The sequence below is a fragment of the Antechinus flavipes genome, chromosome 2 (genome assembly GCF_016432865.1).
Source record: "Antechinus flavipes isolate AdamAnt ecotype Samford, QLD, Australia chromosome 2, AdamAnt_v2, whole genome shotgun sequence".
Lineage (NCBI taxonomy): Eukaryota > Metazoa > Chordata > Mammalia > Dasyuromorphia > Dasyuridae > Antechinus > Antechinus flavipes.
The window spans coordinates 475,323,689-475,336,452 of NC_067399.1; the positions used below are offsets into that span (position 1 = coordinate 475,323,689).

At 35.5% G+C, this 12,764-nt stretch overlaps 1 protein-coding gene across 1 annotated transcript in view; it reads left to right on the plus strand.

Moving 5' to 3' along the window:
* The window catches only part of SLC7A9 (solute carrier family 7 member 9), a 35,597-nt gene that overhangs the window by 4,839 nt on the left and 17,994 nt on the right, over positions 1–12,764 (plus strand). The window contains exons 3-6 of the mRNA XM_051979746.1: positions 2,866–3,013; positions 5,242–5,484; positions 5,883–6,008; positions 6,920–7,019. Of these exons, the coding sequence (XP_051835706.1) occupies positions 2,866–3,013; positions 5,242–5,484; positions 5,883–6,008; positions 6,920–7,019 (617 nt within the window). The remainder of the gene's footprint in view (positions 1–2,865; positions 3,014–5,241; positions 5,485–5,882; positions 6,009–6,919; positions 7,020–12,764) is intronic.

The window sequence follows — 12,764 nt, forward strand, 5'->3', positions numbered from 1 at the left end:
TGATAAATCACATTATTGACTCTTAATTAATTTGCATTCCACCCAAACTTCCAAATCCTTTCCAAACAAGTTTCTATTCAGTTCTGTCCAAACATCCCCTGACCTGTGCCTATAAAGTTGATTGATTCGTTTAAAACCAAGTGCAAGACACTATATTTCTCCTTATTAAATTCCATTTATTAGTTTCAGTCAAATGCTAGTCCAGCCTGTTCGAGAACTTTGTAACTTCTCAGAACTTCAGCTTCTTTATCTGTAAGACGGAAGTTAACCTAAATGATTGCTAGGATCTCTTCTAGCTTTAAATCTTGGATCCAATGGTTCTAAGATATGTTTTGGTCCTGACTCTGACAATCAGGATGTTATCTATTTTTCCCAGACTCATATCATCTGCAAATATGAAGAACATGGAATTGAAACTTTTCTCCAAGTCATTGTTATAAATGTCAAATAGCCAGGTGAAATCTTCAATTAACTGTTGATTGATGTATCATCAATAATCTAAGTTTATGTCCCTCTAATGTAGACTCCAGTATTGTCCTCACTCTGTATTATTCTTTTTTTTTTTTTTTTTTTTTTGTCTTTACCTGATGAAGTAGCCTGATGCTGCTGCTCTGTTCTGTGACTGGGAAGTAGATAGAAATAGTTACAGTTATTTCACTTAGATACTTTATTTTATTTCTGTGGTTTAAAAATTAATCCCAGATGATCACTTCCTTTGAGCTTAATCTGGCCTTTAAACAATCCAACTTGGAAGCATCTATTAAGACTCAAAATCTACTGGCACAGCCTAGGTCATTCCATTTTTATCAGGAAGCATCAGAAAAGAACTTTAGTGGAAGCCACAGGAAGTCCTGAAAACCAGTTATTAAGTTATGGAGAAGTTGCATTCTACATTAATGGGGACACTACTCTCACCAAAGAAATGACCGATTCTTGAAGTATTAAAGTACCTCTTTGTATAAACCATCACTTATAAGCTACTCAGTACAAATAAGAAAAAATATAATACATAGAGTCAGGAGATGAGGGTTCAAATCTCTGTTTGGAAATTTACTAGCTGTGTGAAAGGCTTTCCTTCCTCTAAAACTCAAATTTTTTATTTGAAAAATGAGTATTAACATTCTTGTTTTGTCTGTTTCTCAGAACTGCTTTTAGGAAAACATATTATCAGTATAAAAGTGCTATAGAAATGAGAGTTATTATTATTAGTCTTATTTTCATGAAATCTTGATATGTGATTTTTGCTAAGAAAAATTGACTTTTCATGAAAAGTGTTACTAAAGCACAGACTAAATTGTCCTTCTTTTGTCCTTTTATGGACTTGGAAAGAAGCATTTAACTTGATATGTGAAAGCTGTATTTGAGAGAAGAAGAATGGATGAGAGGAAAAATTAGTAATAATTCAGATTTTCCAAAAGTAGTATCTCCTTACTAAGAGTCATGTGAGAAGCTAGATGACTGCTTATCAAGAATGTAATACAAGTGATTCCTGAAATTGAAGGGATGTCTATCAGTTAAGGAATGACTGAACAAATGATTTATTTTATATTATAATATTATAATGGAATATCATTGTGATGTAAGAAATGAAGATCAGGAGTGTTTAGGAAAAACTTGAAAAGATTCATATGAACTGATGCTGAGTGAAGTGAGAAAAACCAGGAGAACATTGTATATAGAAATAACAAGAATGTACAATGATCAATTGAATGACGGTTATTCTCAGCAATATAAGACAATTCCAAAGGACTCATGATGAAAAATTCAGCCCACTTCAGAAAAAGAATCAATGGAGTCTGAATGTATATCAAAGCAAATCATTTTTCACTTTTTTTCATGGTTTTTTTTGGTCTGTCTTTTCTTTCACAAAATGATTAATATGGAAATGTGTTTTGCATGATTGTATATGTATAACCTATATCAAGTTGCTTGCCTTTTGGATGAGGGGAGTTGGATGGGAAAAAGAAAATTTGGAACTTAAAACTTTTTAAATGAATGTTAAAAATTGTTTTTACATGTATTTGGGGGAAAAATAAAATATTATTTAAAAAAAAGAAGTGATTCCTGCTTGGATATTGACTGAACTGTCAATCAACATTTTTTAAGCACCTACTTTGTGCCAAACACTGGGATAGGTGATGTGCAAATAAAAAGGTAAGATCATCCCTTCCCTTAAGGAACTTTTTGTCTTTATAGGAAGATGACCTATTTTTAGGGATTAGTGGCCACGGAAATGAACTTCGGTCACAGAAGTCAAAGAGATGACTCCTAGAGCTATCTCATAGTGATTTTTCATACCCCTTCCAGTCACAATTGTAAAATCAACTTTATTGTTATTTTTTTGAGTGAGAGGGGAAGAGAATGAATCAAAGTGAAAGTGGAGGGAGGTGCCATCAGAGGATGGAACAAATGACAAGTTGCCTTTCCCAGCTAGGTCTTGGCTCTGCATTTAACATGGTCCCTGGGACAAAATAGATGCTTACTAAATACTTATTTGACCAACTGGTGCTCTGGTAGATGGCTATGTGGTTTGGAACTGGTTGGACCTAGAGAGCTGAGGCAAGGATTGATTTATTTGCCCTGTAATTTAGAGCTGCGCTGCCTTGTTGGAGTCCCAGAGCTGAGTTAACTAGCTCCTCTTAAGTTAGGAGAGGGACTTTGCAGGTCTGGTCCAGGGAATTGCTATTTCTGGTGAGGAGAAGATGGCAGGATAAATGCCAGGGTGAGTGGACAACACCTACAATCCCATCTCCTGGGTTCTCATCTTGGTTTTCACTTCTGTTGTCTTTCTATGCAACTTTTCCTAGCAAAAGTCACTTCAGTGAACCTAACATTGACAGTTATTTTTCTTCTTCTCAATTCAAGGTGGGCCTAATTAGTGGAATTTGTATCATTATTGGCACCATAATTGGCTCAGGAATCTTCATTTCACCCAAATCTGTGCTTAGCAACGTCAATGCTGTGGGACCTTGTTTGATCATATGGTCGGCCTGTGGGATTCTTGCTACATTAGGTAAAAACAAAACAACAAAACATTTGAATTGTTACTTGTGTGGTACTTAAGGCATGCTATTTTTAAGTGTGTGTATATATATATGCATATATATGTATATATATGCATATATATGTATATATGCATATATATTTAAAGAGTATATATTCTACAATATACATATTATATTCTGTAGTCTCTCTTGCTGCTGACAAATCATCTTTGAGGACTCTACAAATTAGCTAAGTTGGTGATGGGGACTTTTGTAAATCAACAAAAGACACAATAATATTAAACACAAACTCTAAAATAGGAGGGATTTAAGAATGGGTATGCTGTAAGAAGAGAATGGGTTTTTGTGATGTATGGTAGCCTTAAGCTCATTAATAAATACTTAGACACAAGAGAAAATCACCATAAGGATCATCAATACTGCATTAGTAAATAAACATTATATAAAATCGTTTCCTTTTTAGGGAATTTTATATCTTCCTTTTAAAAATGCTAATCATTTCTTCCAATTCTTTAACATTTAGTTCTATGGATTTTTCTTTCTGTTCTAATAATGACTTACTTAATGGTTTAGGGTTTACCAAATGCTTTCCACAATTTAAAAACAACCTTGTGAGATAAGTATTATATTATTTTCACCATTTTACAAAAAGAGAAACTGAGGTTCAATGTACTTGTCCATTTTCTCAGAACTAGTAAATGTCAGATTGCACTCAGGTCTTCAGGTCTTTCCTGTGTACATAGTTATTATAAATAAGGGAACCCATTTATCAAGAGGAGACATTTATTTCTAGAGAAGACTGAAGTGTTTGTCGGTGTTTGTCCTTTGAAGACTTTCTAAATAAATTGGGTTTGATGGCCCCATTCCAACTCTTTGGACAAAATTGCCAGAGTATTTCAGATATTTCCTCATAACTATTTCCCTAATCCAGGAACTATGTAGTACTGGAATTGCAGGAAGGGACTCAATGTAATGCTCGAGTGGGAAGGGAGCAGTGGGGAAATCCAGGATAGGGAAAGGTGGTCAGGAGAAGCAGATTAGGACTGGTCCCAATTAGCCAGAATTCTCTAGCAAAGATTAATGAAGTCACTGATAGACCACGAGAATTTGGGCTCTTTTTAGGGATAAATCACAAAAGAATTTTTGATGCTGAGGAATTTAATATTTGTGACTCTATCCAACTAAGAGGCTCTACTGGCTTTGATCTCATTTCAAAGAGTTTTCTTAAATATACATTTGACTGTATCACTGCTCTACTCAATCAATACCTCTGCCTCCTTATTGCCTAGAAAATATGATATAAAGGGGCAGCTAGATGGTCCAGAGGATGGAGTACTGACTCTGAAGTCAGGAGGACTTGAGTTTAAATTCAATCTCAGAAACTTAACATTGGCTAGCTATGTGACCCTAGGCAAATAACTTAACCCCAAATGCTTCACCAAAAAAAAAGAAAGAAAGAAATAATATTAATATGATGTTATGTTAATAACATATAATATTACTACATCAATAATTTATTAATAATATATCACTATTATGATATATTAATAATAATAAAAACAATGTGTTTAGCTTTTAAAACTTGGGCTCAATCTATCTTTTCAGTTTCATTGGATATTCCTTATTTCCTACCCTGTGATCCAGTCAAACTGGTCTTCTCAGTATTCTTCGCACATAACACGCCCATCTACCATCTTGTTCCCTTTGGACTTGGCTATATGCCTAGAATGCATTCTTTCCTTACTCCTGACTTCATTCAAAATGAAGCTTTAAACACATTAAGTTTAACATTTTCACCCTTTTTTGTTTGTTTGCTTTTTCTTTCTGGTGGGGGGGGGGTCTGATTTTTCTTATATAACATGACAAATATGAAAATATATTTTAAAAGATTGCACATGTTTAACCTCCATTAGATTGTTTGCTGTCTTGGGGAGGAGAGAGTTAAGGGAGACAGACATAGTCTTACAAAAAATGAGTGTTCAAAACTATCTTTACATGTATTTGGAAAAGTAAAATACTATTGAGAAAAGTTTTTAAAAATGAAGTTAAGCACCATCTTTTCCATAGTCTTTCCTGATCTCTCCAATTATATTACCCTCCTTCCCAAATACCTTGTGTTTATCTTCTTTGCATATATTTGTGCTTTATAGTTATACATATTTTATGCCATATGTACTTATTGTCTTTTCCATTAAGACATATGATCCTTGTTTCATTCTCTGTGTTTATTCTCCAGGTGCTCTGTGCTTTGCTGAACTTGGCACAATGATCACCAAATCAGGAGGTGAATATCCTTACTTGATGGAGGCCTTTGGACCTATTCCAGCCTACCTCTTTTCTTGGACCAGCTTAATTGTCATCAAACCCACTTCATTTGCCATTATTTGCCTCAGCTTTGCTGAATACGTGTCTGTTCCCTTCTATGGCAATTGTAAGCCTCCAGAACTTGTTGTCAAGTGTCTTGCAGCAGCTGCTATCTGTAAGTTTCCTCCATTGCAATGTTATCTGAGAACATGAATGATGAACTCTCCTCCTGTTTAACTAGGCCATTGAATTGATGTCTAAGTCAGATATAAATCAATTTTTAAATTTAAAATGTTTAAAAAATTACAGATGTTTAAATGTCATCTAACCTATTTTTACATAAAAATATATGTGTATATATGTATAGATATCGTATATATACATATGTGCACATATGTGTGTATATAGTTCCCTTGAAATCCAATAGTTAATGTAATTACATAGCATTTATCTAGGAATAAGTATCAAAGTATTTTTCTAGGATCAAAGCATTTTCTATATATTGGCATTAAATCAAGGATTTTGAAAAATCTAGAATATAAAATTCCTTTCTTATGTCTGCTTTCCTTCCAGTGGTTATCACAACAGTGAATGCCTTGAGTGTGAAGCTGGGGAGCTATGTACAGAATTTTTTCACAGCAGCCAAGCTGGTGATTGTCGCCATTATTATTATAAGTGGAATTGTGCTTCTTGCACAAGGTAAATCTCATTTCTATCTTTTCCATTGCTGAGCATCAGCAAAGCTCAGGTATGGTACAAATTAAGCTCTTGGAGATCAAGGGCTTTTTTTTCTTTATATTCTTGTATAACATGACAAATATGAAAATACATCTAAAAGGATTGTACAAGTTTAACCTATATCGGATTGCTTTATGCATAATGCCTTATAAAGTTTTGAGGAACTCAGGAGAAAAAAATGGAGGAACAGTTAAACTGTTCAGCGATTTATAGTCTTAGATAATTGCTTAGGACCCTAGAGATTGTGATTTGCTCAGTCACCCAGTTGGTATATATTAGAGATAGGACTTGAACTTAGGTTCTCCTGACTTTGACAACAGTTCTTTGCCCACTACTAATCTTTTTTCATAGTACTGCCTTACACATAGCAGACACTGTTTATTGAATCATAACTACTTCAGAGTTACTAGATGGAGCAATGGATAGAGCATAGGCTCTGGAATCTGGAAAATTTGAGTTCAAATTCAGCCTTGCACTTTCTAACTATGTGACTCTGGGCAAGTCACTTAATCCCATTTGTCTTGCCAAAAAAGAAAAAATTATAATTATTTCTAAGGAACTGAGACAAGACAACATTCTCTTAATGGACAGACGATTGGGTCTTAATATGGTAAATATAAGTTGTGAGTTTTTTACTGGGAGTGCTTTATGTGTTCTTCAGATATAATTTTTCATTTTATGTAAAGATGAGAAAATATAAAAAATAAATCCAGTATATTAGTTCACAAGAATCTTTAGCATCTCATTTTATTATCAAAGTATTTGTTTTATAATCTGAAATCACTGTTCAGATACTTCTTTCAAGTAGAAAATGGAAATGAAGATATCATTTTCATTTCTCAATATCGATGGTATCTATGTTTTTATTTAAGGAAAAACAAAAAATTTTGAAAATTCCTTTGAAGATTCCCGTGTCTCTGTGGGTGCTATCAGTCTGGCATTTTATAATGGACTCTGGGCATATGATGGATGGTAAGTTACTTTCTGGGTACTAGATATATCCTAGAAGTAGCAAACACTACTACTCACAATAATGAACTCTCAAAACTAAGTAAATGACACCTGAAATCTTGTGATTTGTTTCTCTTTTAAATCATTTTAGTACTAGATTTTCTCTGAGGGTTTGGCTTGACTCTAATTTAAACTTGGACATTATGTCAAGTATCAATTAGAGGTTTTCCTTAAATAAGCAGTTAAAATGTAGAATTTATCATCTTTTCCGATTTTTACTAAAGAATAAAAAATAATTATAAATTAAGCTGAAACTATATTAATTGCTTGAGCCAAATAAAGTTGGCTAGTTAGCTAATTACATTTCATGTTCTCTGATTTCCTCTTATCATTTTATTGAAACCTGTGTTTATAAGAAGGCTTCAGATAATACCTTTTTGATCCCACATCATTTAATGCAAAGAAACAAGTTTTTCTTTGAGTGTGTCATTAAATCAACAATATTTATTAGCATATTCTATGTGGTAGGCATTTGGGGTACAAAAATAAAATTAAAACATTTCCTGCTCTCAAGAAACTTACATATTATTTGGTAACAACATTCCCTGTATAAAAATATACAAAATAAGTACAAATTAATTTTAAGAAGGTAGCTAGTAGTTTGGAGTGAGAGGGGAGATAAGGAAAATTTTTGTACAACTTTTGAACTGGGCTTTGGAGAAGAGCAAGGATTCCAGGAGCCTGAGGGGAAGAGGGAATGTCTTCCATCATGAAAATAGATGGAAGCATGTTATATGTGAATACAAGCTGAAGATTAGTTAAGGGCAATAATGTATAATAAATTTGGACAAGTGAGTATGAGCTAGATTGTGATGTGGTTTAAATGTTTTTAAAATTTTAATTTAAAAAAGAAAGAATTTTTTTTTTCCTGAACAAGAAAGTGATACTTATACCTATTGATTAGGAACTCACTTTGGCAGCCTTCTGAATGATGGATTAGGGAAGGGAAGAATTAAAAACAGGAAGACTAATTATGAAGCTATTGCAGTAGGCAAGAGGTAAAGGACCAGAGTTTATGTTAGTAGAGAGAATGGAATGAATGAAAGAGATGTTGTAAAGGTAAAATCACCAAGACATGCAATTAACTGGAATGGGAGGATGAGCAACAAGCAACAGCTGTTGAGAATAAAGTTTTCAAACTTGGGTTATGAAGAGTTGGCAGTGTTTTTAACAGAAATAGAGAAGATGGTAAGAGAAGTGAGTTCTGGGGAAAAGATAGTAAATTCTATTTGGGCAATAACATACTGATGAGGTTTAGATTTGGGGTACCCAAATGAAATTAGGGTTACTGGTGGTCAGGGAGTTAAATAAGGTCTAAATGAGGTCTAGTGGCTGTGCAAAAGTAGGGAGTTCTGGCATTCCCTTCTGGCAAGAGTCCCCTGTAAAGCAATTTACAGACCCGAAAACCTAGATTGATAAAAGAGTTTATTATGGGGATTGGAAGTGAGGTTAAAGTCTAGTCTAGCTAAGGAAATAGGTGAAAGTAAAGAGAAGGGGCACTGGAAACATTATTCCAGTGGACAGAGGCTCCTTGGGATGCCAAGCATGGCATAACTGGCATGTTTGGAACCTCTGCAAAGAGAAGGCTCCAATCTGGCTCTTTTATAATAGGGGGTTTTGGCTACAAGCTGAAGGGGGCTCGTGGGTGAAGTCCCAGGTTGGCTCCTGGCTGGTTTCAGCCAGGGTTAGAATTTAAATTGAATTCATTGGGTTTCGAGGACTGAGCCGGCCCCACCTAGATAACAAAGATGAAGCTGTTTGTGCTTTGGGATGGAGTCCCCTCATCGAGGCAGAGTCGAAGGAGGTTTTCTCTTTTGAGGATTTTCAGTTTTGGGATTCCCTCTTCAATACCATGTTAATTGTCCATAGGTAGCAGGTGATGGAAAAGTGGAGAGCAATGAGGGTAGAATATATAGATATGGAAGTTATCTGCATAGAGATGATGATATTAAACCATAGGAATAGATGTAGTCATCAAATGAGAAGAGAGAAAAGAGAAATTAGCCCAGTACAGCACTTTGTGCTACACCTAAAATTAAGAGGTATCCTATAAATGATTGTCATAAAGGAAAATGAGAACTAAAAGAGAGCAAAATCATGAAAACAAGAAGAAAAGAGAATTTATAAGGGCAGAAAGAGATCTACAATGCTGTAGAGAGGCTAGGGAAAAAATAAGAACTAAAAAAAGGCTATAAAATTAGTCAATTAAAAAATCATGGTGGGAGGGGCAGGAAAAAAATCAGTGGGATCTTTATCAGAGCAATTTTACCTGAATTATGAAATTGAAAACCAAACTTCAGAAGGTTGAAAGTGAGATGAGAAAAAGGAGCAATAATAAAATAAATAGCTTTTTTCTAGTTTAGCAGCGAAAGGGAGGAATGATGTAGTATCTTAGCTTGCAAAGTATGATATAGTCAGATAAGGGTTTTTAAGGGTGAGGGAGACTTAAGTGTGTTCTTAGAAACAGGGAATGAATTAGTAAATAGTGAAAAATTAAGTTGAGATGCACATAAGAAAGGAACTTGATGTCATTTTCCCTAAAGGATACAGGAAGGAGTAGGATCAATGGGACAATTAGAGGGATTGGCCATAGGAAAGAGAAAGAATAAAGGAGATAATGAGGAATGATGATAAAAAGTTTTTGAGAAGAGGGAGCTCAAGATGAATGATTATTTTTGTTCATAAATCATGAAATCCTCTGCTGAATGGTGATGTGAGAGGCTTGAAGCGAGAAGCAAAGATTGAGAATAGACAGAGTAGGGACTGGGTGAGAGACAGAGACAGAGAGAGAGACAGAGACAGAGAGAGAGAGAGACACACACACACACAGAGACAGAGACAGAAACACAGACAGAGAAACAGAGAGAGGGAAAGAGACAGAGACAGAGACACAGAGAGAGAGAGAGAGAGACAGAGACAGAGAGAGAGAGACACAGAGAGAGAGAGAGCGAGAGAGAGACACAGAGAGACAGAGATAGAGACACAGAGAGAGAGAGAAAGACAGAGAGAGAGAGAGGAGTAAAAGGTTTGCTTTATTTCCATGAGATTTCAGTTATGTTTCAGAACATAAATTTGTATGAAGTCATCACAGTTGGGTGACTTCCTCCAGTAGAATTCAGCCGCACATGTAAACTGGTGGAATTAGGGTATAGATAGTGGGACAGTTGCGATTTGGCAAACCGTGAGTATTATTGGGACAGTGGGGCAAAGGTTTAGACATTATGGAACAGTTTTATATTAGTTAACTAAGTCAAGGTTGAGAAGGGGGAAAGAGAAGCAAGAAAAGAGGTGATAGCCTGGGAAACTTGTTTGTCCTTGGACACTAGGGAGGTGATATTGTGACATGCAGGTGGATTGGATTTAGTGAGGGAGGCTGGGCAAAGTCACCGGCCTCACGTTCCCCTCTGAAGCATCTGGGTCCAGTGGCCAGACAGAGATCAGGAGACTGGAGAAGGCCCTGGATGCCGTGGGAAATATGGGCCTTTTTAAGCTGAGGTCTGTAATGGGTCTTGATTTGATTGAGGCTGCACCCAGTCAGTGATTAAGTCTGGGTGAGAACCCAAAAGGCAAAGAATGGCCTCTTTCACCCACTCAGAAAAAGATGGCCCGGGAGAGCATCACCAGGAGACGGCCTCTGTAGTAGAAAGAGTCCTGGACTAGGAGTCAGGAGACCCAGGGCCTAACAATTTCATGACCTGAGTGATTTTCAGCAAGTCCTTTTCTTCTCTCTGGGCCTGTGTATTCTTACCTGTAAAGTGAAGAAATCTCTTCCAATTGCAAAGTTCTACTCTATTTTGAATTTAAAATACCTGATTTCAGACTTTCATTGGTCTTGTTCAGGTGATACATCTAACCATGGAAGTAAGGAAAGAGAATAGTAAGCTCCATCTTGCCAATTTTGGTCATTAGGGTGAGTAGGCATGAGCTTATAGGCTGATTTCTTTCAATTGAAATGTTTTTATTATTACTGTTTTCTGCTTTTTACATCATGATAGGGTTTCATATATCCCTTCCCAGAAAGTCATCCCATATGACAAAAATTATGGGTTTTTTTGGAGAGGAAAAAATTCAGCAAAAATGACATACATTGAGAAAGTCTGAAAATGTATGCAATATTAACACCTTAGGCCCTTCCACCGTCTAAAAGGGGTGAATTGAGGATGTCTTCTCTTTTTTTTTTTTTTAAATAATTTTTTATTGATAGAACGCATGCGAGGGTAATTTTTACAGCATTATCCCTTGCATTCATTTCTGTTCCGATTTTACCCCTCCCTCTCTCCACCCCTTCCCCGAGATGGCAAGAGTCCTTTACATGTTGAATGGGTTGCAGTATATCCTAGATACAATATATGTGTGCAGAACCAAACAGTTTTCTTGTTGCACAGGGAGAATTGGATTCAGAAGGTATAAATAACCCGGGAGGAAAAACATAAATGCAAGCAGTTTATATTCATTTCCAGTGTTCTTTCTCTGGGTGTAGCTGCTTCTGTCCATCTTTGATCAATTGGGGCTCTCTTTATCGAAGAGGTCCACTTCCATTAGAATACATCCTCAAACAGTATCATTGTTGAGGTATATAATGATCTCCTGGTTCTGCTCATTTCACTCAGCATCAGTTCATGTAAGTCTCGCCAGTCCTCTCTGTATTCATCCTGCTGGTCGTTCCTTACAGAACAATAATATTCCATAACGTTCATATACCACAATTTACTCAACCATTCTCCAATTGATGGACATCCTTTCATTTTCCAGCTTCTAGCCACTACAAACAGGGCTGCCACAAACATTTTGGCACATACAGGTCCCTTTCCTTTCTTGAGGATGTCTTCTCACAACTCTTTATTTGAGTCACACTTATCTTTATAATTTTGCTACATTTGCTTTTGATTTTTTTGGTGTGTCTCATTTGGAGTGTCATTTACATTATTGTAGTTACTGGGTATTATTTTTTAGTTCTGTTTACTTCACTTTGCATCAGTTCATGTAGAACTTTAAAAGCTTCTTTTCAGAGCATTTCCTACAGCACAATAGTATTCTATTTTATTTGTGTACCACAATTTGTTTAACCATTCCCCAAGAGAGGGGCATTTACTTTGCTTCCAATTATTTGCTAACACAAAAAGTGCTGCCATAAAATCTTTTGGACTATGTGAGCAGTTTTCCTTCCTTAGGGTATAAGCCCAGTAAAGGAGTCTTTGGTTCAAAGGATATGAATACTTCATTTGAAAATTTAGCAGTTTTTCTTTTTTAAAAAATAGCTTTTTATTTTCAAAATACATGCGAAGATGATAAATGTGGAAATACATTTAGAAGAATTACACATGTTTAACCTATGTTGGATTACTTGCTGTTTAGGGGAGATAGTGGGAAGAAAGGGGGGAGAAAAATTTGGATCACAAGGATGAATGTTGAAAATTTTCTTTGCATATATTTTGAAAATAAAAAGCAATTATTAAAAATATATGCAAAGATAGTTTTCAACATTCACCCCTGCAAAACTTTGTGTTCCAAATTTTTTCTCTCCCTCCCCTAGACTGCAGGCAACCCAATATAGGTTAAACATGTGCAGTTCTTCTAAATATATTTCCACATTGTCATGCTGCACAAGAAAAATCAGATCAAAAAGAGAAAAAAAAGATGAGAAAGAAAACACAAGGAAGCAAACAACAACAACAAAAAGTTGAAAATGCTGTTGTGATCCACATT